Source organism: Myxine glutinosa, chromosome 12 (assembly GCF_964187855.1).
Source record: "Myxine glutinosa chromosome 12, kmMyxGlut1.1, whole genome shotgun sequence".
In the NCBI taxonomy this organism is placed as follows: Eukaryota; Metazoa; Chordata; class Myxini; order Myxiniformes; family Myxinidae; genus Myxine; species Myxine glutinosa.
In genome coordinates this window covers 113,207,352-113,234,639 of record NC_136272.1, presented here as the reverse complement: position 1 = coordinate 113,234,639, position 27,288 = coordinate 113,207,352, and the positions used below count along the sequence as shown (strand labels likewise).

Genomic DNA, 27,288 nt, shown 5'->3' with positions numbered 1-27,288 from the left:
TCTCTCCCTCCCTAGGAGGGACTGATGATGAATTGGTGATGGCAAATTTTGATGTTGAGTTGGAGATGGCAAATTTTGATGAGAGTTGAAAATGGCAAATTTGATTGGTTAGGAGGGAGAGAAGACGAATTTGGTATATGGGAGGAACGGGGAAGACAGTAGGGATGTTTGTTGATTTGTAAAGTAGATGTTTATGGGTAGTGTTGTGTTTTGTGGATACAGTAAGGGGTAAGGGAGGGGCCATGTAGGTTACCTGGTGGGGGGGGGGGGCGTACGATAGGAACGTACCTGTCTCACCTGGTTCCCATGTGCCCCCAGTGTGCATCACCTTACATTGCGTGCACTTTTGCGCCCTTACCACCTTACTCACTTGTCTGCTTCTTTTGTCTCCCACCTCCGAGGATCTGGCTTTGGGGTAGAGAGAGAGGAGAGAGAGGTGCTGGCTGCGCAGTTGTGGGCCTGCACTTTCGCTGTTTGCTGCCGGGATCGATACACCATATGGACCGCAATGTTTGTGGCCACCCACAATGGACCGCAGTTCGTTTGCGGCCAAGCACCACCCGGGGATGGACCTATGGGTCAACGTGGCACCTATGCCATACAGGTGAACCACTAATAGTTAACACCACCAAGTGCACCACAAGAAGAGCAAGAGACACCTGCAGGGTTAGGGGTTGTCGAATTTATTTTTATTCCAATGAACAATGGTGACTGCACCGATTGGTGGTGGGGTGGTGCTGTTGATGCTCGGGAAGGGTGCTCTGCACGTTATTAAAGGCCGTCGGCCACAGAGCACTCGTGGGTTGGTGTATCGATGTTGGCAAGCGCGCTCTCTCTATGCATAACATCTGCATGTGTTCCTCCAAAAACAGGTCCTGGATCGTAGTGTAAATAGCAGCGTAGTCTTGTAAATAATGCTCCCTACCGGCTGTATGTTTAGTTTGAGAATTCTTTCCGGATTCGGTTATCCTGTGGGTGTGTTTCTGTGAGGAGAAGGGTGCAACGTCGCAGGGGGACATATTTACTCATTTGTGAATATCTGTAAAACTGTCGCACTCAGGGTAGAGTTAATAGTAGAGGGAACTACATTGCGTGCCACACTAAAGTAGGTAAAAATTTATCGGGTCGGGACGCCCCGAGGGTAGAGAAGGGTGCAATGTTGCGAATATGGAATTTGGCCTCCATATCCGCTTGTAAATATTCCCCTATTTTCTCCAATACTCCCCAACTTTCCCCAATCCCCCATTCCCTAGTCCCATTGCATGTAAATAACAATCAGTAGAGCCGACCTTCCCCTTATTCCCCCATTAAATGTCGTGCCCAGGTCCACCGCACCACACGTAGACAACTTTCGGACATCTTCCTAGTTATTCTTAATCTATGTCAGTTAAGGCCTCGTTTCCATTAATTATGACTCTTCGTTGCACCAGAATGTGATTATATGGCATCAGTAGTGAGTTTAGGACCTTTCCCATACCTCCTTCCATCTTCTTCCCCAACAATTACAACAACAACAGAGGAGATGGCGGCGGAGCGGGGGAGGATGCGTCCTCACACCGGCTCGATTAGCTCCAGACCATGCGCTCCACGGGGTTACCACGAAGGGGCTCCTTGTCAGCTCCTCGTCAAGGGCGGAGCCTGGTAAACCCCCCGCACGCACCCAATGAGAAGCAACGTGCCGATTCCACGAGGCGGAGCTAACGAGCCGAGGGCGTGTCACTCCCCGCCGGATATACGTGGCCCCGCGCCGGATGTGACGTCAGATGCGCACCCAGCTTGGAGAAGGAAAGCCACCTGCGAGCGCTGAGAGAGATGCGCCCCCAGCTTGAGCAGACAAGACGCCATCCGAGCGCTGCGACCTCCCCGCATCTCTGGACCGGACCGAGTCGATTCTGACCTTTGAGCCCAGGTGCACCTGGAGCCATCGCTACCCGCCTGTCCTTTCCATCAATCCCCGTGTGAGTCAGCTTTGTCCCGTTTATCTGTCGTCTGTTGGGAATAATATAAGATTGTGTCTAAGTGCTTGTCTTTCTATGCTGTCCCTCTTGTAGTTGTAATCTAACCTTCCGCCTTAATATAACCTCCTCCGGAGGTCTTGAGAACTGAACCCCTGGTGTCGTATTGTGTTATTGTAATCCAGCCGGGTGTCTTCTTTTTCTTATTGAGCCAGCATCGCGCGACTTCGTCAACGTCGAGTATAGTCGGGTAATTTGTGCGGACACGACGGCCATTCCGCTCGGCCCACTTTAACATCAAAGTCGTGTCTGTAACAATATATATATATATATATTGTAACGGTTTTGAGAAGTGTAACGAATTTGAGAAGTGTAACGGTTTTTGAGAAGTGTAACAATTTTGGAGGAAGTGTAACGAATGTGAAAAGTATGGTTTTGTTGTGTGTAACACCCTCGTAATGTAAATAATGGTCGCAGCCGTCCTCCTAGTTAATTCCATGAAACTTACACACAGGCCACGATATATCTTTTTAAATAGTGTATTTCCTTATTCTATGTAGGCTAAATATGTGTTTCCCACTAGATTGACTGCATTGTATCGAACGAAATAAGCGTAGGCCCTTTCAATTTCCCCAATCATCTCCGCTCTCCCAAAGTTCCTTTCAAAAGCGGTGCGAGTGGTGTTCAATCCCGCAAGCCGCCATTGCCCATGTGCTCATCTCGGAGAAGAGGGGGGGTAGGAGCCGCCAACTCACAGGCGTGGCACGTCGTCATGATCGAAGGAGGAATCGGACAGCCCTAACAGCCAACCAGCACCGCGGTTAGCGACCCGGTAGGCGTGCCCTCGCAGCCGGCGGCTTGATTCCGCCCCGAGTGATAAAAGCGACTGGAAGGGACTGCTTCAGGAGATGAGCGAAGAGGTGACATACGAGAGGAGCTGTGAGCTGAGCTGTGAGCGGTGAGATGCGAGACGCTCCAAGCCAAAGAGGAGAGGTACTCGGAGAGGAAACCAGCTTTGGAGAGACGCGCTGAGAGGAGGGAGACGGCTCCACCAGAAGGAGAGGAGCAGGGGTGACCGAGCCAGCGCGTGACGTCTACAGCATCGGCAGCGGATACGCGACGGAGGGTTTTCCCGCCAAAAACGCGAGGAATTGAGAGCTGCTGCCTCCGACCCTGCCTCCCTCTCCAGCAATGCACCTTAAGCCATACCTGCCTGCAATATCCCCCGTGTAAGTGTGAACGTCGTCTGTCCTAATCGTTGTCCTGGGGTTAAGTAAATTGAATAGTATAAGCTAACGATGCACTGTGTGACTGCTTCTTCCATCCATTGCTGTAAATAATTTTGGTCGCTCTTTCTTTTTGCTTGTGTGTGTATAATAAATCTGTTCTTCCTCCGTTCTCTGTCTTCTTCTCTTTTCCTTCTCTTTCGGTCGCTTTAGAGGTTTCCCGATTGAATATCTGTGGGGCGATCTGGTCAACGTCGGGTGGAATCGGGCCAATTGGGGATCCTGTAACGGTCGCGGTTGGACCATCCGCTCGGCCATCATAACATCTAAACCGCGATCCGTAACAATATATATATATATATATATATATATATATATATATATATATATATATATATATATATAAGGTGTGTTCAAAAAGTATCCGACCTTTGTTCATAAAAAATACTCGTATCCAGATACAACAAACTTACACTAATCTCCTTCAAAGTAGTCCCCTTGGGCTGCCACACACTTCTCCCAACGGTTCTGCCACTGTCGGAAGCAGCGCTGGAATGCCTCTTTTGGGATGGCGCGCAGCTGGTCCGTCGCATTCCGCATAATGTCTTCTCTGGACTGAAATCTGGTCCCTTTCAGGGGCATTTTCAGCTTGGAGAAAAGCCAGAAGTCACACGGAGCCACGTCGGGAGAGTAGGGAGTCTGACGAAGCACGGGTGTGTTGTGTTTGGCCAAGAAACTCTATCAAATGTGAAGAATGGGCGGGTGCGTTATCGTGATGGAGCTGCCAATTGCCCGCTGCCCACAGGTCCGGCCGTTTGCGTCGCACAGCGTCACGAAGGCGACGCAGAACCTCTTGGTAATACTCCTTGGTGATGGTTGTGCCGTGTGGTGCGTACCCGTGATGAACCACGCCACTGGAGTCGAAGAAGACGGTCAGCATGACTGACATTGCTGCGGACCTGCCTTGCTTTTTTTGGCCTCGGGGATGTTGGATGCTTCCATTGTGATGACTGCAACTTGGTTTCTGGGTCGTACCCATAAACCCAGGACTCATCGCCAGTGATCACTGTGTTGAGGAAGCTGGCATCGCTGTTCACAGTCTCCAGCATGTCCTGTGCGATCTCCAAACGGAGTTGCTTCTGCTCAATCGTTAGCAGCTTTGGTACGAACTTCGCTGAGATTCTCCGGAAGCCCAAATCCTCCTTCATAATGGAATGAACGGATCCAATGCTGACGCCCACCTCGTCTGCAAGTTCTCTGATCGTGATTCGACGATCCTGCATCACCAGGGTCCTCAATTGGTCAATGACGATCTCATTTCAGGATGTTGAGGGCCTACCCGAACGTGCTTCACTCTCCACTGATGTGCGGACATCTTTGAAGCGGTTGTACCACTCCTTTATCTGTGTGGTGCTCATTGCTTCGTCCCCGAAGGCCTGTTGAATCTTGCGGATCGTTTCCACTTGGGAATCGCCAAGCTTTACACAAAATTTGATGCAGTAGCGTTGTTCAAGTTTTTCCGGCATTTTGTCAAAAACGAAAATCCGACGGCGCTCACTTACACTTCCTCACTCATCGGCGGTCTGCCGTCGAATGACAGCTTCTGTAGGTGGGAAAAAATTCACGCGTGCGCATTAGGATCGCCTACATACGTGCACCAATCAACGCCTCCCTAGCTTCATTTGTTTACGCACGACAAATTAAGGTCGCATACTTTTTGAACACACCTCGTGTGTGTGTGTGTGTATATATATATATATATATATATATATATATATATATATATAATTTTTATTTCATTTTTTCCTGGGAAAAATATCAGGGGCATAGAAAAGGCCCCTTTAAGGGACATTCCATAGCTTGTATAAAATGCTAAACGTACTTGTACAAAATGCATCCTCGTTTCGCCAAATCATAAAAGAAGGGACATTCAAAAGATCTCGTGTGCATGCTGGACTACCCTTGTGTTCTTCGGAGGAACCAAGTAATGCACGAGAAAAGTTAATATAAAGGGCTGCCCTACATCTGGCAAATAAAATACATTTACTTCTTCATGCAGCTGTATGAATCAAATTGGCACCCCTTGATTATATATCGGATTCTTTCAGAGCCAATGGTCACTCCCCTCACCTAAAAAAAAGAAAAAACAATTACAGATACATTCAAAGTAGGCTGCTCCCAAGCCAAATAAATAACATATCCTCCAGTGCGTGACATTGCCAGGGTACCTTCGGCATCCGGCAATGCAGCACATAGACAGTATTGGGAGGGAGACATGTACTATTGATTAATTGCGTAATTAAATAAATAATAGTAAAATAATTAATTAATTTATTAATCAATTGGCTAATAGCATACCTAAACCACCAGTGTTTCATCTGAAGCTGTAACTTTATGAAATTTAATTAAATAATTAATCAAAAAACAAATAATTAATGAAAAATTAAATAATTGAGTAATCAATAAATCTAAAATATCCTTTAGAGCCAAATCACTTGGTCAATATAGTGTCCAAATATCAGCTTCCTAGCTCAAAAGGTGCCCGAGATTGCCCAGATGAGAAAGAAAATAAATAATTGAATAATAAATCAATAATAATTAAGTAAATAATCAATTAATTGATTAATCAAAAAACAAAAAATACAGTTTTTGCCAAAGCACATGATCACTATTGTGCCCAAAGTGCAGCTTCCTAGCTCAAAGGATGGCTGAGATATCGCCCGGATAAACAAACAAACAAGAAAGAAACCGAGTACTCCCTTTCGGTGTGCGTCATCACCGGGCCCCTTAAAGTGCCCGGCGATGACGTCATGCAGCGCTGGGAGATGGAATAGGAAAGGATCGGTGTATATAAACAATTAAAAGGGGAATATGAGCATAAGATAAAAAGCTTTGTGTTTGCTGAACGGTAAAGGTGGCTGGCTTGAGATCTTCAGGTCCCGAGTTCGAGCTCCTGTCATGCTGTTGACACCAACCTGCACACTGATCGCTACCAGCAGCATAAGATGCAAACAATCATCACAAACAAAAAAACACAGCAAGCAAAATTCTGGACCATGTTTACTCTTTATTAAGTAGATTGTTACAAAATAAACTCGAGTTACAGACTGTGGTTCATTCAATAAAGATAACCATTTCATAAGCGAGCAACTTACTCAGTCACCTGTCTTCTGTCAAATAATTTTGAACAGGTGTGCTGCATTTTCTACAAGTGGGGCAAAAAAAAATTAAAAAAAATAAAAAATAAAAACACCTTCAAAGGACAAAGCACGAACTTCACCCAAAAAAAATACAAAAAGACAACACAGCACTACAAGATACAAATACTTAGCAGTTGCTACTCGCTCTCAAGCCTACTACTCTCCACTACAGCAACAGAAACAATACGAGAATCCATAATTGCAAAATTTCAGAGCCACGTGTGTTTCGTCTCCGATTGCCCTGAGTGCTGAACCTGACACCAACTCGACACGAGCTTCCTATAGTCTGGACAACACAGTTTCCTCCTTTTGGCCTCTGAGGGATACGACTAGCAATTGGAGAGATGGTACTTGGCCACAAGACTCATACACCCAAATCAAACGTTCATATACCCAAGTCAAAGTCAAACACTAAAGGATCCATAGGTCAGGATCTGCGGGGAATCTTTTTAAACAGCAGTGGTCGCATCACAAGTTGGAGTAGAAAAGATTGAACAGTGGACAGGATAAAAGGTAATTCTTCCAAACTAGTTTTGCTCCACCAAGCAACCAGGATCATGATGCGAAATGATACCCTGTAAAAATGATGATTTGGCCGGCCAGATAGGCGCACACACACGCGCGCGCACACACACACACACACACACACACACACACACACACACACACACACACACACACACACACACACACACACACACACACACACACACACACACACACACACACACACACACACGGGGGGGGGGGGGGGGGGGAGTAGGGTGATTGGAAAACAGGCAGTCAGGTGAGGAAAAACAAAATCAGGACAAGAACAAGCAACAAAGCCACATTTGCCTCCATACCAAAGCAGGAAGAGCAATTAGTTATTTGAAAACCATTAGCTACATTTCCCAAATATAATGTTACAATCAAGATTCCAAATAAAAACATACCCAGAATGCCCCATTCCAAGCTAAGCGAAAGGTCATTAGCGGTCCTGACTGTGCGACTTGAATGAGGCAGGGGTCTCCAAGCGTGCACCCGCTTCCCTTGCAGCCCTCTCTAGCTCCTGCTGGTTCCCTGTAAAGTATGCCGCCGTTGCCTTGCGGAAAAACAGCAGCTGTTTTTGCATCACCTTCACCTGCGCACAATACAATACATGTTTGAAGTTCTATCAAATCATATCAGGTGCCTTTTCATAACTGAAGATGGCCCTTCAGATATATTTGAACACCTGGGTATTTGTATTTGGTTGGTGAGAGTTAACCGGCACAGCAACCACATTCCTCGCCATCAAACAGCATTTTAACCAGGCCACCTGTCACCCGCAATGACGGAAACATTAACCTGGCAAGCAATCCACCATTTAATTAACAACCAGATTCCAACTTACTGTTTTCTAAACAGGTGTTTGGAACTTGCCTAATGCTTTGCCCCACCTGGATAGAGGGAATTCTATGAGTAGAATGGACATGCGAGTTCCATTGAGTAGTAGATAGCATGCCTGCTCACTTGACATTCCCTTCCTTCCCATCCCCATTTTCCACACCCATATAAACATCAAACCAGCTCATGGTTATAGGTTTGAAAAGGGCCAGTCAAAGGTTGAAGGTCACCTTGTTCTCCTCCAGAAAGTTGAGTTTCACGGTTACATCACTGCGCAGCTGCTCGTACTTGCGCCAGTGCGTTTCAACGCGCACCCGAGCCTGTTGCAATTGTTGAGCCTTTTGTACCTCTTGCTGGGAGTTCACGGTTCCTGCTCCTGGTGTGGAAAGACTCTCCAGGTCTGCCCGAAATGCGTCATACTCCAACCTATAGCGAGAGCAAAAGGGCCGAGTACAGGACACAGAAAACGAGACATTAGGGGAAAATGACAGGCGTTATGAATAGCCGCGTGCTTGCTTCAAATTGAATACGGCACACGACTGATATGTCACTTGTCATCTTACCTTGTGCAACAAATGCACTCCGTACATCATGAGTTAAAAACAACAACAGCATCCTTTCTACCCTGAAGGCACTGCTCTGTATCAATATAAAGCCATTTGCTATGATTTTGTCACGACAATAACCCACATTTCTCTTGGTGAATACAAAAACAACTTGCTGGGCACTACAACAACATTACAGTCATGCATGATGCACAAAATAACTCGTGTGATTGTTGTGGTGCAAACAATGCAATAATAAAATCCACACTTTATTTCATTTCATAAACTAGTAGCATTCGTAGAACTCATAACCATGCCTTGTGCGCTAATTCTCAACAAAAATGCCATCACGAACTGAACACACGAATATTATGGCACACACATTGCCATTATCCACAACTTTATTGATTATTAGGATATTTAACGACCACTTTTGTGCACCTTATGGCTGAATTGCGTCAATGAAGAAGAATATGAAATGAGCAGTTATGGCCGGGGCCCAAACCACGCCGCATTGATTGGACACAGCAATTGAAAGTTTCGCATCCATCAATAACATTTTAATGTTTTCATTCAATCCAAGGTAGCACCCAAATCACGTAACCGATGATGGTTTAATTATCACCTTTGTATCCCAATGCGTAGTTGATGAGTGACTAAGTTTCAGATCCATTGGTTCACTGGTTTGAGAGACTGTTTTTTAAGGGTTTATAAAGGTTTTACCTTCAATTCAACATGGCTGCCAGACGATGTGATCTATATTTCAATTTTCAAATAATATTCCCTATGGATAGCCAATCATATACAGTCACGTGAAAAAGTAAGTACACCCTTTGCAAAGTTTTGACTTTTTCAACACATTTCAACATACAGCTATTTGATCTTCATTTCAACAATATTGATAGATAAAGGTGATATAATGTAACAAATATCATGAAACATTTACATTTGTAGTCCATTGTATAATTTAAATAAACATAAATGCAAATTTCGCATGTGGAAAAAGTAAGTGCACCCTTGGCTCTAACAAGTGGTATTGCCCACTTTGGCAGAAACACTCAAGTAGGCGTTTCTTATAACTGTCTACCAGTCTCTGACATCGACTGGGAGAAATTTTTGCCCACTCCTCCATGCAGAATTCTTTCAGCCGTGCGATGTTTGAGGGGTTTCTTGCATGCACAGCTCGTTTCAAATCCCCCCACAACATCTCGATGGGTTTAGATCCGGGCTTTGACTTGGCCATTCCAGAACCCTCCATTTCTTTCTTTTCAGCAATTCCTTGGTGGATTTACTGGTATGTTTAGGGTCATTGTCATGTTGCAAGGTCCACCTTCGGTTGAGCTTCAACTTTCTGACAGATGGCCTCACATTATCCTCAAGCACCCTCTGGTACAATGAAGAATTCATAGTGGATTCTATGATGGTGAGCTGCCCAGGCCCTGATGCAGCAAAGCTGCCCCAAACCATAATATTTCCACCACCATGCTTTACAGTTGGTATCAAGTTCTTGTGGTCAAATGCTGTCTTTGGTTTTCACCAAACATGTCTTCTGGTACTGTGGCCAAATAGCTCTACCTTTGACTCATCTGTCCAGAGAACATTGTTCCAGAAGTGCTGATCTTTGCCCAGGTGTTCATTGGCAAACTTTAGTCTTGCCCTGATGTTCTTTCTGGACAGCAAAGGTTTCCTCCTGGCACACCTCCCATGTAGATCAAATTTGTGCAGCTTCTTTCTAATGGTAGACTCGTGCACTTTGACATCAACAGTGGCAAGAGCTACCTGTAGGTCCCGTGATGGCATTCTGGGGTTCTTAGAGACTTCTTTCAGCATGCTCTCCGGCTGCTCTCCGGCTGAACTTGCTGGGGCGGCCTGGCCTGAACAAGTTGGCAGTTGTTTGGAATCTGCTCCACTTGTAGATGATCTTCCAGACAATCGAATGATTGATTTCCAATTGTTTGGAGATCTTTTTAAATCCCTTCCCAGACTCGTAGGCATCTATAACCTTCTTTCTGAAGGCCTCAGAGAGCTCTTTTGATCTAGACATGGTGATGCCGCACACTTCAACAACAAAGAGCAAACCAAACTAAATGTCTGAGGTTTAAATAAGACAGGTTCCTCCAAGATCCTCTCTAACGATGTTCTAATTATTTGCACCTGAGCTGGTGCACCTGATTCTAATTTTAGGTGTTTGAAGTAGTGATAAATGTAGGGGTGTACTTACTTTTTCCACATGCGAAATTTGCATTTATGTTTATTTAAATTATACAATGGACTACAAAATGTAAATGTTTCATGATATTTGTTATATTATATCACCTTTATCTATCAATATTGTTGAAATGAAGATCAAATAGCTGTATGTTGAAATATGTTGAAAAAGTCAAAACTTTACATGGGGTGTACTTACTTCTTCACGTGACTGTATATGAAGTTTCACATTGATCTGTTAAGCAGTTTTGAAGGTTTTTTTTTGTTGTTTGTTTGTTTTTTTACATTTACTTTTCAATCTAATATAGCCGCCATCAGACCATGTGACCAATGACATCATTCATTTAATGCACTCACATCAGGTCATACATTAGATATGAAGTTTCAGAAAAAGATTTTACTTCAACCAATTTTGGCTGGAAGTGGGGAGTTGATGATATATGCCAAGTTTTAATCTTTTTCGTTTAGCGGTTTCTGAGAAGATGTCCAGATCTTCTTTGTTAATCAAATATAGCTGCCATACCATATGAACGATGACATCAGAGTTATCAATATAATTTTCTCCATGGGGAGCCCCCTCCTATGTTGAAAGTTTTGCATCGACCGGACAAGTGGTTGCAGAGAAAAAAAAAATTCTTAAGCCAAAATATATAGACGTGGAAACATGCACAGCCACGGGCGTGACAATAGTCTCGCAACCACATCAAGGCGAGACAGACAAGTGGATTTAATTACTTTACACATCATCAATACAAACTAAAAGAGCTCCGACTGTGATTAGCACCTTTAGTAAGCAATCAATAAACGGGAACGGCACTCTGTAGAGTGCATGCATACCTCCGCCAGGCCAAAATGTTTACATTTTGTATCCCAATGATAAGCTGAATCTGCATCCGTACCTTAACAAAAATCCAATCGACTGGTTCTTAACTAAACTAAAATCTAATCTAATCCCAAAAATGTAATCAATTTGTCCTCGTCACACACGTATCCAATCCACAAAGTTTTGCCAAATCAGTCCATAACCTTTTGAGAGATCCTGCTCATAGACAGAGACAGACAGACAGGAGAGGGATGAAAACATAACCTCCATCTACCTTTGGTGGCCGAGGTAATGATGGGGTAAAAACTTGTATTACAAAAAAAAGGGATAGTGTCAGTCTGCATACCTTTCAGCTTCCAGGTTCCTCTCCCCCCTTGCGCATTGTCACAAACCTCGTCAGCATAATGCGAGATGGCAACCTGAACGGGACCTCTCTAATTTACCATACACTGCCATCACCAGTTGGATGATGCAATTTTACTGCAATTCACGGTACAGCCGATTCCATGGATGAACGGATACGAGTTTGGAGTTATCAATTTGTTTTGTGCCGCTACTGTGTCCAATGACTATTTTAAGCTCGACTGGAAGTTATGCAAGTAACCAAATACAAATAATCAGATCCATTAGTTCCACTGGCAAACATGTGATTAGCGGAATGGTCTGTGGTTCGCCATATTGCTTTGTAGTGTGTGGGTAATGCTGTTCATCAAGAGGACAAGATAGAGGCACTTGTAACTTACCTTTGATTGGCCGAGTATGGTTACCTTACCACAAAAGTTGACACAGGTAATGGTTTACCAGTCAGAGCTCGTTTTACCTTTGCGCCTCAAGTGAGGTGCAAAACGCCCATCCCTTTATATGGGACGGTTTCTCTGTATGCAACTTTAACATGGGGACTGAAAATTTGTTTCTCGGCTTTTCCTGGACGGAATTGGCTGAAAATTTCAGAAGTAAATGCTTTGTACGTCAAGGTAATATGTTCCAAATTTCAGCAACGTCCATTTCCTTATTCTTGAGTTTTATTAAGAAAACCCTCGAATCCACATTGGTGTCCGTCAGTCCACCCAAAATGTGTTGGTGCTCATATCTCAAAGGCTATACATTGAAACCAGCTGAAACTTGGAATATACATCAGCCAATACGTTTAATTAATGGTTTCCGAAACAAATTCAAAATCTGCATTCGTTAGGGGGGAGGGAGAAGGGTTAACCCTCCAAAATATGTATTTGCTCTCTTCTCCAAATCTACACACACTACTTTGATGAAACTTGGCCACAAGCTTCATTTCAGATGCCTAACGAAGTTGTATTCACCGTATCAAAATCTGTGCTTTAAGAGGGTCCACAGGGGGTTTTTTTGATCTCCCCCTCCCACAAAATAGGTATTTGCTCTCTTCTCCGAAACAACACACACAATTTCAACGAAACGCGATCACAATCTTCATCGCCCATGATGTACCAAAGTTTGTTTACCGCATTGAAGATATCAGGGTCTGAGGGGATCTGTGGGGGGTTTGGAGTGACTGTTGCTCCTGATCCAGGAGAGGTTCATGAACCACAGTCATATTTGTGCTTGGCTCATAGGGGCGATTCCCAAAAAGTTGGACATATAAAAATTTCGACTCCGGAAGTAATTCTAGGGGAAATGTCAGGGGCATAGAAAAGGCCCCTTTATATCGTGTGTGCCATGTGGCAAACTATGGAAAAGGGACATTCTTGGGAAAAATGCCAGGGGCATAGAAAAGGCCCTCTTGTATGGTATGTACCATGTGGAAAACTATAGAAAAGAAGGGACATTCAAAAAAAGTGTGTGCATGCTGAACCACCCTTGTGCTCTGAGGAGGAACCAAGTGTTACGGATTCGGCCCTAATTATGGTCGGTATTGTTATCATTGTTGGTTCTAGATATTATGCTTATTGTGGCTTAAGGGAAAGGGTTATTGTGGTTAAAGGGTTTAAAAGCGCTCCTGGTAAAATGTGGCCGGAAAATCGGATGGTGCCCCGGAAGGCAAAGGGAGCGAGGAAGAAGAGGCGTGAGGAGATCGTGAAAAGACGTTTTTGTTGAAGCTCCGGACCTAGCGTGGTCGAGCGTACATGGCGAGTGCACGTTGAGTCCTGGACAGGAATCTCGAGCAAGTGGCGATCGTTGGAGTTGTGGAAAAGCCTGCGAAGCCAGATACAGGTGTGAGAGTCTGGAGAATCTTCGCCTAGAGGATACGGCTGGAGGACGAGCCGTCCGCCATTCCGAGGGCCTCGCGCGTCGGTCGCAGAACCTGGTGCAGCAGCGTCCGCTGGTCTCGCCCTTCGGTGGCTTTCCGAGGATGTGTGTGCGCGACAGCGGCCTTTGGAGAATACGGTGCGGTTCGCGACTGCACGGTGTATGTTCACGTTTGGATAGCGTCTTTGGGATTCCACTTTCCACCACCAATTGGGGTTGGCTGGGACCACGAGACGGTCCCCGCCTTACCTACATCTCCTTACCCGCCTCATCGCCATCGCCTCTTCGTCGGGAGCACCATTGTGTTCTAGAGACATTGAGAAGGGCTCTGTTTCAGTCCCTGGGGGTGCCGTGAGTTTGAGCTAGGTTACCATCTTAAGATTTGATTGTAGGGTTGATTGCCCCCATTGTTGTATGGTTCTTTTTGTGTGCTTTTAATATAATATTTGTTCATAATCCTTGGTGTGGTTTCATTATTGATTTGATCGTTTCATTTGATGGTTTCATTGAGGGTTTCATTAGATTGATTGCGACACAGACTAACATATATATCTTTCTGCCGGGGTTCCTCTCGGGGTTCGGAGGTTACCGAGACCAGAGGATAGGGGAGGACCCCGTAACACAAGTAATGCTCTAGAAAAGTTCATATAAAGGGGTGCCAATTTGATTCATACAGCTGCATGAAGAAGTAAAAAAAATTGTTTTGCCAGATGTGGGGTGCTCCTTTGAATGTCCCTTCTTTTCCATAGTTTGCCACATGGCATGTACCATATAAAGGGGCCTTCTCTATGCCAATGCCACCCCCCCCCCCCCCCCCCCCCAAGATGTTTACCTGAGTAAGATATCTGAGCAGGAAACTTGTTGGACATGTTGGGTGTGTGCCATAGATAATTTGATTAGGTTTTGGTAAAGATCCAGATCGTATACTATTTAAGTGATTCTTCACCATTGAGAGATGGGGCCAAAAACGAGATTTTAAAACGATGTGCACGAGTTATGACAAAACAAGGTGGATGATAATGATCCGGCATATCAGTGGGATACAAAGTGGAAACCGTTCAGCCTGGTGGAGGTATCTGCTCTACCGAGTGCCATTCTTGTTCGAGCTGAAATCCTGTTAGGGGGTTAGATTATTTTTCACATCTGGCATACTATTGTGACTCAATAAATAGTCCACACCCAATGCCTGTGTTGTTGAGTCCTTCGTCCCATCTCACTTGGTTGTCACAAATGTGTTACAATTCTGCTTATCGAGTCTAAATTTACTTACAAGTCCTCCTTTTATTTTGTGCAGCCCAATCAAAAGTATACTTTGCTCAGAGCGGTGCGTGGCTCTTCTAGTGCCATTACATCATGAGATTGTTATTGTTGTTATTATACGGTTCTCCTTTCCTATCAAATCTCATACAATCCCATAACCTATCCTTGTAGGGCATCTCAGCTATATGGGTGGAACTTCTGGCACCATTCCATCAATCATGAGATAGCGGTGGTGTTTGTGGTTGTGGTTGTTCTAGGCTGGAGCGCATATCTCCACAAGGCTCAATAGTTTACGCTTTGCGTCCCACCGATAGGCCGGATCTGCATCCAGGCCTGAACCAAAATCTAATAGATTGGTTCTTGTCACCGATCCAACCTGTCCACCAAGTTTCGTCCGAATCCATCAATAACCTAGATATCCTGCTCAGAGAAACAGAGGTGAAAACATAACCTCCGTCCACCTTTAGTGGCGGAGGAAATAAATTATTAAAACGTCAAGGAATCAGCAATACAAAGGGAAAGAGCAAAGCGCTTCAATATGTTAAACCAAGAAGATGCCCACGCCGCTCTTGGGCTAAGCACCCACCACTTCCCAACACCGCTCTTGGGCCAAGCAACCACCACATCCACAGCGCCCTTGGGCTAACCAGCCACATCCACAGCGCCATTGGGCTAACCAGCCACATCCACAGCGCCCTTGGGCTAACCAACCGCATCCACAGCGCCCTTGGGCTAACCAACCGCATCCACAGCACCCTTGGGCTAACCAGCCGCATCCACAGCGCCCTTGGGCTAACCAACCACATCCCCAGCGCCCTTGGGCTAACCAACCGCATCCACAGCGCCCTTGGGCTAACCAACCGCATCCACAGCGCCCTTGGGCTAACCAGCCGCATCCACAGCGCCCTTGGGCTAACCAACCGCATCCACAGCGCCCTTGGGCTAACCAACTGCATCCACAGCGCCCTTGGGCTAAGCAGCCGCATCCACAGCGCCCTTGGGCTAACAAGCCATATCCACAGCGCCCTTGGGCTAACAAGCCATATCCACAGCGCCCTTGGGCTAACAAGCCATATCCACAGCGCCCTTGGGCTAACCAACCGCATCCACAGCACCCTTGGGCTAACCAACCGCATCCACAGCGCCCTTGGGCTAACCAGCCGCATCCACAGCGCCCTTGGGCTAACCAGCCGCATCCACAGCGCCCTTGGGCTAACCAGCCGCATCCACAGCGCCCTTGGGCTAACAAGCCATATCCACAGCGCCCTTGGGCTAACAAGCCATATCCACAGCGCCCTTGGGCTATCAAGCCATATCCACAGCGCCCTTGGGCTAACAAGCCATATCCACAGCGCCCTTGGGCTAACAAGCCGCATCCACACCACCCTTGCGATAACAAACAGCATCCACACCACCCTTGGGCTAACAAGCCACATCCACATGGCCCTTGTGCTAACCAGCCACAACCACACCTCTCTTGGGCTAATTACCCACATCCACACAGCGCTTTGGTTTAACAACCTCATCTACACGGCTCTTTAGTTAATTACTGAAGCAAAATTTTGTAGATAAAAAAAAAGATCACGTGGTTGCCACTCATTCATTACCACTTCTCATTGCACACCAGCCCCTATGGGTATAGTTTCCCTATTCTCAAGGAGTGACACACCTGCTTGCCTCATACTGGCCAACAGTCATAAGGGTGTCTACCATGGTCTTGTTCACCAAGGTGTTCAGGCTCGTCAGGAACACATCCATGGCTCCCAAAAGCACATCGCCGTTGCGTTGCAGTAACCTCTGAGTTTCAGCGTTGAAGGAGAACTCCTCCTGGGGAAACAAATCCCAAATCCCAGTTACTCAACCATCAGCATTCCAATTCTTCCACAATAAAACTGCATCCACACATTCATCCCTTTATTGTTTGGAATTCTCAAACTGTAGAGCAGAAAGAATTCAAACCTCCAATTCCATAAATCTTTAACAAATCCTTCAGAAAAAACGATGTTATATCAGAGGTCAAATGTGACATTTTAACAATGATGTCCATGTGATAATGGGCACTTTGCATTCTCCAAATACCATAATCCGCTATTTATTGTTTTGTTTTTTTAAGCGATGAAGCCATCCGTCCATCCACCTGTCAAAAATGAAGAAGAACCTAACCCACCCTGTATAATTCTTAAAGGTAATTCTAAAGGGTTCTAACGTTGTCAGCATCTGGAAGTCTTGTAACTTGCATGGATTGCACACATACTCCCAAACTGCACCGCTTCCTTCGGACAAGGGTGCGATTTTATTTTAAACCAGACGTCATGCTTCTACCTTTCCACAGCGACCCTTACCTGCAGCTCATCCCCTTTACGTGCCAAGTCTGCAAAAGCATCTGCAAGAGCACACTGAGCGTGCAGGGTTTGCTGGAAATGTGTGTGTAGAGCACGTGCCGTACGCAACAGGCCACGGTAGCGCCGCTGACTTTCCTGAAGCAGCTGAATGCGACCCAACAGTTCAGGCTCAACTGTACGAGAGCCCCGACCCAGATGTTCCCACACCAACTGTCTTGTGCACTACAAAGAGAATAAAGCGTTCGAGCGATGACATTCCAACTACAATGCTACAGAAATGGACGAATTCATAGAAATGAAAGACTTGAAATGTTCTGCTGTACACTTCAACAAACAGGGCAAGCCTCAAAAGGTAACTGTTAGGAATCCAGCAAAATCCCACCTTGTAGGTATTGATACTCCAACTACGCAACAAGTCCAGCGTGCTGGAAGCATACGTTTTCCATGGAGCATCGCTACCGAGCTGATTTGTCGTGGAATCAGATCCAAAGATATTTGGCTCTTGGCCTACACGGAAAGAATGACGCGTGATTGAAAATAAAAATAAACAATAGCAAAGGGGGGTGGGCGGGGATTGGGGGGTGGGGGGGAAGCAAGTGGAACAAAAACACTTAAAAGCACAACCATGCAGTTGCTGGTACAAATAAAACCACAAACGTGAACTAGGAAGGGTGCTCAAATAACAACAATGTTCCTGAATGAAGAGACTTTGGCATGATCGCTCACAGGTGTTTTTTTATAGGTTTATGGCAGTACAATTTAGAAAAGGGTCTGTGGGTTGTGTGCATTCAGATGACGTACAGTGGTAAGTGTTATAGTGCATTTCTTAAGTATTACATGTTTATATATTGTTACGTTTGTAGGGGGTAGTGATACCTTAGTGCAGGTAGAATGTATAGGTAGGTGCTCCGAATGTCGTGTAGAAACCTTGATGTAAATAAGTCGGCTCCGTGTGTTCGGATTAAGTGTATCTTCGTCCCCATCAGAGGAGTGGGGTATGTTAATTAGCTCAGGGATTATGGGTAATTTATTCCTTGTATGTCGTTACCTCTGTACTTTATTTCTATGTCCCTTTTGGCACCACCGCACGCTTGCTCGTTCACCTTGCGCGGGAGGCCTACGTCACGCCCACGAGCGCGGCCTAGTGAACGAGGGGGACTGAGGGCTGCTTCCCGCCAACACCAGAGCCGCGTCCGGAGTGCGCGCTCAGGGGAGGGGGGGAGGGGTGGGGGAGGGGGTGGGGTGGACGATCGTGACGAGGTTTCGGAGACGCTCAGAGTTAAGTGTACACGGACGCATATTTATTTTCAGTTATATTTCCCTTTCGTCTGTCTTTGGGTCTGTTTGTGGGGCCGTCTCATTTAGGAATTTAGTTTTAGTTTTATCATGTTTTTCTTTGTAACCGGCATCTCATTAATAAAGCCGGCATTTTTGTACATTTTTAACTCATTTCGTTTGAGTTATTTATTGCAGGTTCGAGGACTGCCGGTGGGACCCGCGAAGGTAAGCTCCGGTCTCCCCTCCCCACTTTCCTCCACGCGTATGCTCCACTATATTTTTGAACTGAACGCCTCAGAGTAACAGCTCGTTTGGTCATCCGTGCTACCCTACGGTGTTCACAAAGGGTAGTCACGCAACAATATTATCACAGCCACGTCGTCCCAGTGTATTGGTATGAATCCTGGCATAGTGCGTCAACAACTATGACCGCCTGAATCAAAGACCCCGATCCGGATCACGTGCCCACTGCCATAATATCGTGCTGATGGAACCTCAGTCAGCCAATGCGTTCAGCTGATTTGGTGCCAAGTGCCTGGTCTCCAACAGCCGAGCATAGCCGGTAAGACACATGGCATGGCCTTGTTATATGATGTTTGTTGCCACTCAACAAACTTTCCTAATGGCAATGACGATGACGATGACTACAGCCACACGCAGCCTTCGGTAAGGTGGCTCCCGGATAAGTCTTTCCTTCTGCCCGGCGTAGTTGCTTTTATAACTTTCGGCCCCCACCTTAAGCTGTGACATGCTCCTGTCTGCTCACTCACCATTGGGCTGAAGCCAGGCCAGGGGTTGTGGCAACCCTCCCCCGACCTTTCACTCCAATAGTCCAGGTGCTGCGGGAGCGACTAAGGCTCTGGAGACGACTTCTCCTACCTAAACTGCTGCCTGTTGGCCTACCGAAAGGCTAAAAAAAGACAAAAGATAGATACCAGACAGTAAAATATTAAATAAAGGATCAAAGACTTTTGATCTGTAATATCTTTAGTAAATAAAGATATTACAGATTTGACCTTTGACCCCAAAATCGAATCACTTAATCTTTACATCAGTATAGATACCTGTAATATGTTTGAATTAGATCACTTCAGGCGTTCTCAAGTTATAGACCTATTACAGACTTTGACCTTTGACCCCTTGACCCCAAAATCGAATCAGTTCATCTTTACATCATTCTACACAAGTGTACCAAATAAGTACAATCCTATGGACCGTGGGGGCTGTAGCTCTGCAAAGCCCAACCAAATAAATGGAGCTTGTGTAACCGTTTAGTCAGGAGAGCCTTTAAAAAAAATAATTGAGAACCGTGGGTGGTTTTTTTTGTTTGTGTGTGTGCATGTGCGTGTTAGTGGGGCGGCTTAGCCCAAATATTCAAAAGAATTGTGCATTTTGTGATACAAGCACCAAATTTGGCACAAATGTACATTAATATGTTGCGAACATTTTCAGATATTGGGCCACTTGAAATTCCGTAATTTTGTTTTTCAAATTTTTTCAAATTTCGTAATTTCAAATTTTTCGGGTGACACCGTCACAATTTCGGTCTTCGAGGCCGGCCGACAGGCAAAGTGTGACCGGAAGGGACGAGGTTCTCCTGACCACGTGGCCCTCGATCTGGGAAGCGAGAGGCGTTCCATTAGTGGACGCGCCCCTCACGCCCGACTTTTGGGCGGCCCCGGCAGGCCGTTTGTTTTGACGTTCCGTGACAGGCCCCGCACCCCCACCTCCGGGCCGACCGGAAGCTTGTGCTGAGTACATCATACCTGAACAACTCAGTGAGGCAGAACACAGCAGTGCACACCAGGGTGACCCCTTCAGTGCATAAACCAATTAACCTGTCCACTGCAGGGCATATAGAAATGAAGTTATTTTCTGCATATAATAATAATATAAGTTCAATTCTATATAACAATTTCTGTTATCACCACTACCACTACAACTACAACTACCACTACTACAAGCTTTGTCTGGAATTTTGTGGACTAACAGACAAACAGACATACAGACAAGCTGGGATCAAAACATTACCTCCTTCCACCATTGAGTGTAGAGGTAAACATCATGGAAATTATATCATGCCCTAGATTTAATTCATGCTTACCCGTGTATTTGCTTCACTGGTTCACAAGGTCTTTTGCATACATGTAATTCAGACTCTCGTCTTCATTGCTGACCACACAATGTTCGCAACATATTAATGTACATTTGTGCCAAATTTGGTGCTTGTATCACAAAATGCACAATTCTTTTGAATATTTGGGCTAAGCCGCCCCACTATATCGGCCGGCCTCGAAGACCGAAATTGTGACGGTGTCACCCGAAAAATTTGAAATTACGAAATTTGAAAAAATTTGAAAAAAAAAATTACGGAATTTTAAGTGGCCCAATATCTGAAAATGTTCGCAACATATTAATGTACATTTGTGCCAAATTTGGTGCTTGTATCACAAAATGCACAACAGGTTTGCTATGCTGCTACACTATGTGGGTTTATTTGACTTCTCTGCATTTCTGAACCACTGGACGGAACAAGTTTAAAAATTTGAAGGAATCCCAACATCCTTGAGGCATTCTATGCTTAATGTGTCCACCACAGACTAACAGACCCGAGCCTAGATCTACTGTAATCTATATACCCCCGAGAGAACACCACGACCCTTTCTGGTGCCCCTGTAGCCGTAAGGAGAGGGTGTACTAGTCAATTAAATGGGTGGTTTAACCTTTCGGTAAGGAAGGGATCTTTCCTAATACAAAGTGAACTGACATATCGTGGCAACACTCCAAGAGAACGATAAGGGAGGATAAGGGAGGGATTAATAACACAAATTGCACCTTCAAGCACCATTCACACCGTTCACACGATAAATAACGAAGGTCACCACAAAGTTCTCAAGGGACCAAATTGTGGCCTAATATTGTCGACTAGCCGAAACCCGTGGAACATCCACGGAAGGGAGGATGTGGTGTATGTATAGAGTGTACCATTATGGATGGCATAGGGGATTTGCTTGTCCGAGTAAGAGTTAGGAAGAAAGATGAGAATGAAGAGTGCGTATATGAACAACGATCGTCGACACCGGCACAAATTCATGCTCTGGATTGTCCACTCAGTGGACGGCTTGCTTTCGCCTTCGCCTGTCCAATCAGCGGACGGCTTGCTTCGCCTTCGCCCAGCAGACGCCAATACGATGGCGTCGTAAGATGGCGTCGTATCGGCAGTTAATCGGATGCTTTTGGGCCCCAACGTCTGCTAATTCAGATTTTTCGAGTATGGCTGTACGTGATAAACAAAGAGCGCGGTTCGTAGATCGTAAATCCATTCGTGCCGTGGGCATCGGGTCACTGGGTGCGGCGTAAAAGGGATAACAAAGTCGAGTCCTTACGCTATTATTATATAGATTGGTTCCAATAACTTTTCCAGACCATTCTACAAAGCATTTTTTTTTCTTTTTTAAAATCGATCCATTCCACAAACCAAGTCAGTCCCAAAAGACCACGGTGGGTCTCTTCCTGGAATGACAATCCAATAATATCAGTAAAAGCTTGACGGAGATATAACAGAAACCAGAAGGCTCAGGTTGAATTTGCAGTTCAATTACCAATAGTCCATTCACGAAGCTGCTCACCCCTGGGTGCTGCGTCGGACTCAGAGCCGTCGCCAAGTCCCACCACAGTCATCCCCGTCGGCAGGAAAGCCGCTGGACCATATCCATCCATTCCGTCAGCCATTGTATTCCAGCCACCACTCTGCAGAGGCTTCTGCAAACGCATTAGATTCAAAAACTACTGTAGAACATTCGAACAGGTCAAGGTCAAGCTAGGGAAGAAGAAGAAGAAGTTATAATGGCACACTTAATGTTATTCCCGTTAGAAGAACTCCCGGTCCGATCCAATTAACGACTGACCAGTCGACCGTCTCCCCATCATAAGCAAACTAATGGAATCTATCATCGCTGCGGGCCTCAGGCGTAACTTCTTACCTGCGGTCAACAGTCAGGCTTCTGTACTTTTGGTACCTAGTGTCACATTCCAAGCTGTCTGCTAATGGTATCGAGAAGGCCCTCGATGAACGGTCATCAGATTTACTCTGCGACCAGAAACAACGTCTCTTGAGGGAACAGTCTCGATATCCCTCTCTTGAAGCTGGGTTCCCATAAAAAAACACGCTTTTGTAAGACCTTATTGTGTACATCAACATTCAATCAACTCCTCTGGATAATAAATCTGTAAAATCCCGGACGACTCCACATTTTGTGCAGGTGACAAGTCCATTGTGAGCCGCTCGGAGGTCAATACAGGGCGCAAGACCTTCGTCTGAAGAAGCACATCACCTGTGCACATGCTGCACATTTTGCTCCCCTGGAGGTGGTGGAGCCCAAGGCTCGGTGCCATTGGCAGCTGTCGGCAGGAGGCGGAGTCCCACGGTCTTACCCACCAATCACAAGCACAGACGTTAGAATAACACACAAATGAATAATTTCGACAAAATTTTGACACATCACTTTTATTTATTTATTTGATATCGTCCACTCGTGGTCAAGTTTGATCGTGTATCAGGTAGCAAGGTATTTCTACGTGAATTAGCATAAACGGGTGACAAGCTCCACTCTGAGTCTCAGGTGAAGCGTCGTATACACTATACAGACAGGTTTCTCGAAGACAGTAGCCACGTCTACCTGCGCAGCTCGTCCGATGCACCCACCTCGTCCGACCTGCCGCAGTCCCCAGCCGCGAGACCCGCAGTGGTCGTGTCCCCCATGGTCTTGCGCTCCGTAACGGTGGCCTCCTCCCTTCCCTCTAGTCGTCCCGCCAGGTCCCGGGGCCGTACCCGGCTGAGGAATCGCGTCGATATCGCTGCTGAAGGCAAAGGTGTGAAGGTGTGAAGGTTAGGGCTCCAAGAGGCGAGGCCGAAGCACGAACGGAGCAACGGGAACTGATAAAATAAATAATCAAACAAGAAACCCCTCGACGAAGACGATCCGACTACGTTCCCGCTCGGCCTCACCTGCTGCACCTCTGTGGGGAAACGACACGAGCGCGCTCCTTCCCGCGCGAGCATACACCGCACGAATCTCGCACCTTCACATCCGCTCTCGTGCCGCCGTTAATAATTCATTATTTACTCCACGATGCTGACGCCTTTTATAAAGAATGGGACACGTTGTCCCCCCTCAAGATGACGTCACATGCACTCCGACCTCCCAAATCTCGCGAGCAGCGGCGTCTCTTGAATGTGCGAGAACAGCCGAACTCGAGAGTTTGGGGAAAACCATGACGAGCCTCAGGAACCCCCTCGCCCGCCGTACGTACGTAATAAATATATACCGCTACATTGACACTTCTTCCTTTCAAAATACACGTTTTAATGTCGAATTTTATTGACGTTCACTTTGGCAAAGTAATTATACATTCAAAAAAAATTAAAACCCAAGGTCATGAGGTTACCAGAGTGGGAGCTGCACGTTAAACCAATGACTACCGGTACTTGAAAATATTACAGGTAATGTTGATTACCTGCAAAACTCACGGGGGCCGGAGCTTATGTTTACACCCGCGTCTGTCTGCTTGTGAGCAGGATAGCTCAAAAAGTTGTGGACAGATTCGGACGAAACTTGGTGGACAGGTTGGGTGTGTGACAGGGAAGACATGACTCAATTTTAGTGAGGGTTCGGATCCGGATCAGATAATTTTTTAAGTGATTCTTCACCATTGAGTGACAGGGCTACAACCGATATATAGCAGGATATCTCAAAAAGTTATGGACGGATTCGGACGAAACTTGGTGGACAGGTTGGGTGGGATGCATGTGTTTTGAATGACCATGTGCTTCAGCCTTTGGGTTGAGGTTCATGTGTATGCTAATGGGACAGCCTTGATAGACGGTGTGGCTTGGCCATGGGGTCAAGGTGCACGTCCAAGGCTGTTTAAATGTTTGATTTTTTAACCTTTTTTATTATAAAAAGGCGCCCTCATAAGGTGTGTGACAAGGAGGATTTGACTCAATTTTGGTTCAGGTCCGAATCCCGATCCGGCCTATCAGTGAGATACAAAACGTGAACTGCTCAACCTCCTGCCGGAGGTACACTCTAAATTAGTTGAAGGTTAAGCAATAATTGGTTATTTCTATCCGTCTGTCTGTCTTACCAGTTTATGATCGAAGAACAACGTATTTAAATTTATTGTTATATTTTGAAGACGAAACGAAACATGAATTGGGAGACTAGTTTCTCATTTTACCATATATTCTCATTTTTACCATGAAAAAAAAATTCCAAATAAATTTACGGTTTTTAAGGACATTATAAAGGACACAAACAACAGGGGCAAAAAAAAAAACAACTAACGTGACGTGTTTGATAGGGTGATGTAATAGCCACTGGGAAAATGGCGGTAAATTCCAGAAAGTTTTTATTTATAGTATACGCCTTCAAACTAATTTAAATGGAATGAAATACTTGAACACTGTATAAAACAAATCGAATTCATAATATTTCCAGGAATCATGCAATAATATGAAAATACGCATTGCGTAGAGTGAGAGTTTCGTTGACAATGGTCAGTCGATCGAGTATGCAGCCCTCGTAAACATCTGTAGGCTGAGGCCTAACTAGGCTAGGTTGTTTGATCTTGGGCTGAGAATTATAAATGAAGTCGGTGTAGCTGGTGGGAAACTGAAGTCGCTGTAGCTGGCGGAAAACTGAAGTCGGTGTAGCTGGCGGAAAACTGAAATCAGTGTACCTGGCGGAAAACTGAAGTCGGTGTAGCTGGTGTAAATAATGAGCGGTTTCGAATTCAAAATCCATTCTGTACAGTACTGTATTGTAATTTATTGATTTTAATCACCAGGTGAAAATAATTTATCGGTTGCGCCAGACCAAAGCAAGATCACGTGAGCAAGATGGCGGATCATGGATGGGACAAGATGGCGGATCATGGAAGGGACATTTGAAATGACAACATGAAATTTTGTTCCCAAGGGAATGACAGTGAAATTTTGAATGGATTTACATATACGAGGTGTGTTCAAAAAGTATCCGACCTTTGTTCATAAAAAATACTCGTATCCAGATACAACAACCTTACACTAATCTCCTTCAAAGTAGTCCCCTTGGGCTTGGGCGTGAATTTTTTCCCACCTGCAGAAGCTGTCATTCAACGGCAGACCGCCGATGAGTGTGGAAGTGTCAGTGAGCGCCATCGGATTTTCGTTTTTGACAAAATGACGGAAAAACTTGAACAACGCTACTGCATCAAATTTTGTGTAAAGCTTGGCGATTCCCAAGTGGAAACGATCCGCAAGATTCAACAGGCCTTCGGGGACGAAGCAATGATCACCACACAGATAAAGGAGTGGTACAACCGCTTCAAGGATGGCCGCACATCAGTGGAGAGTTCACAATGCAAATCACAATTTTGTGCAATGGAGTCTCACAAAATCACAATGGAGTCGCAATGTGATGTGTGCAATTGTCACAATGTCAAAGTGGATCTGCAAAATCAAATGTGAAAAATTCACATTTGTGCAATTGTCAAATCAACTTGTGTGCAAAATTCACATTCACATGTGAAATTCACAATTCACAATGTGTGAATTGCAATTCACAATGTGACAATTCACAATGCAAATGTGTTCTCTACAATGGAGAATTTGTGATTCACAATTCACAATGCAATTCACAATGGAGCACAATGGACTCCATTCACAATCACCGTCGAATGATTGTGAATTGTGCATTGTTTCACATTGTGAAAGTCGAATTGGAAATTGTGTGATTTGTGAAACAATTTCACAATTGTTTTTCACATTGCATTGTGATTGACAACATTTCACAATCCATTGTGAATTTGCACACAAATTGATTTGACAATTGCACAAATGTGAATTTTTCACATTTGATTTTGCAAATCCACTTTGACATTGTGACAATTGCACACATCACATTGCGACTCAATTGTGATTTTGTGCGACTCCATTGCACAAAATTGTGATTTGCATTGTGAACTCTCCACTGATGTGCGGCCATCTTTGAAGCGGTTGTACCACTCCTTTATCTGTGTGGTGCTCATTGCTTCGTCCCCGAAGGCCTGTTGAATCTTGCGGATCGTTTCCACTTGGGAATCGCCAAGCTTTACACAAAATTTGATGCAGTAGCGTTGTTCAAGTTTTTCCGTCATTTTGTCAAAAACGAAAATCCGACGGCGCTCACTGACACTTCCACACTCATCGGCGGTCTGCCGTCGAATGACAGCTTCTGCAGGTGGGAAAAAATTCACGCCCAAGCCCAAGGGGACTACTTTGAAGGAGATTAGCGTAAGTTTGTTGTATCTGGATACGAGTATTTTTTATGAACAAAGGTCGGATACTTTTTGAACACACCTCGTACATGCAATTGCCATAGAGGTTCGCTTACTAAGCTCTCTATAATCGATATATGGAGTTGGAGATGTCATGTGTTGGGGTGAAGAAGATGCCCCCGCAATGGTTACGTACGATCATCTCCATCAACTTGTCTTTATCGTAGCTATCTATCATCAGCATAACAATCAAATTATTGAATCAAGTTTATCATCATTATTATTAAAGGTAAGTTTCCTGATTTTACTAACTCAAGAAAATAAACTTTATTTCATGTTCTTAATAACTCTTTTATACATGAAAATGAATAGCACAAAACAATGCACAAACACATTAATTAAAGGTACAGTTTGCACAAAATTTAAAGCTTTAGTCCATAACCTTATTCTCCCAATTAAGTTTGGGAATTTGCGGTTCACGGGAATTTTCAAGAATGCAACACTGCGCGTGTTCGGGGTATCGTGTTCTATGAATTCTCTAGTTAGTAATGGTTTGTATCAAATC

The 27,288-nt window shown here is 45.1% G+C and overlaps 2 protein-coding genes across 7 annotated transcripts in view; one reads left to right on the top strand and one right to left on the bottom strand.

Moving 5' to 3' along the window:
• Nucleotides 1–430: 430 nt before the first annotated feature.
• The window catches only part of UCHL3 (ubiquitin C-terminal hydrolase L3), a 131,929-nt gene continuing 105,071 nt past the window's right edge, over nucleotides 431–27,288 (top strand). The window contains exon 1 of the mRNA XM_078766234.1: nucleotides 431–604. Within this exon, the coding sequence (XP_078622360.1) occupies nucleotides 509–604 (96 nt within the window). The 5' untranslated portion in view covers nucleotides 431–508. The remainder of the gene's footprint in view (nucleotides 605–27,288) is intronic.
• LOC137437785 (arfaptin-2) lies at nucleotides 6,229–23,751 on the bottom strand. Of its 6 annotated transcripts, none has more exons than XM_078766230.1 (9): nucleotides 23,434–23,751; nucleotides 23,131–23,285; nucleotides 22,055–22,187; nucleotides 17,530–17,654; nucleotides 17,148–17,369; nucleotides 16,475–16,632; nucleotides 7,980–8,175; nucleotides 7,317–7,504; nucleotides 6,229–6,956 (listed from the first exon to the last, which is right to left on the bottom strand). In XM_078766230.1, the coding sequence occupies exons 2-8, from the start codon at nucleotides 23,185–23,187 to the stop codon at nucleotides 7,352–7,354; spliced, it is 1,044 nt and encodes a 347-aa protein (XP_078622356.1). In that variant the 5' UTR covers nucleotides 23,188–23,285; nucleotides 23,434–23,751; the 3' UTR covers nucleotides 6,229–6,956; nucleotides 7,317–7,351. The 6 variants fall into 6 exon arrangements, with proteins under 6 accessions (XP_078622356.1, XP_067988502.2, XP_078622355.1 ...); XM_068132401.2 differs by having other exon boundaries at nucleotides 22,028–22,187; nucleotides 23,434–23,732; XM_078766229.1 differs by having other exon boundaries at nucleotides 22,028–22,187; nucleotides 23,131–23,282; nucleotides 23,434–23,627.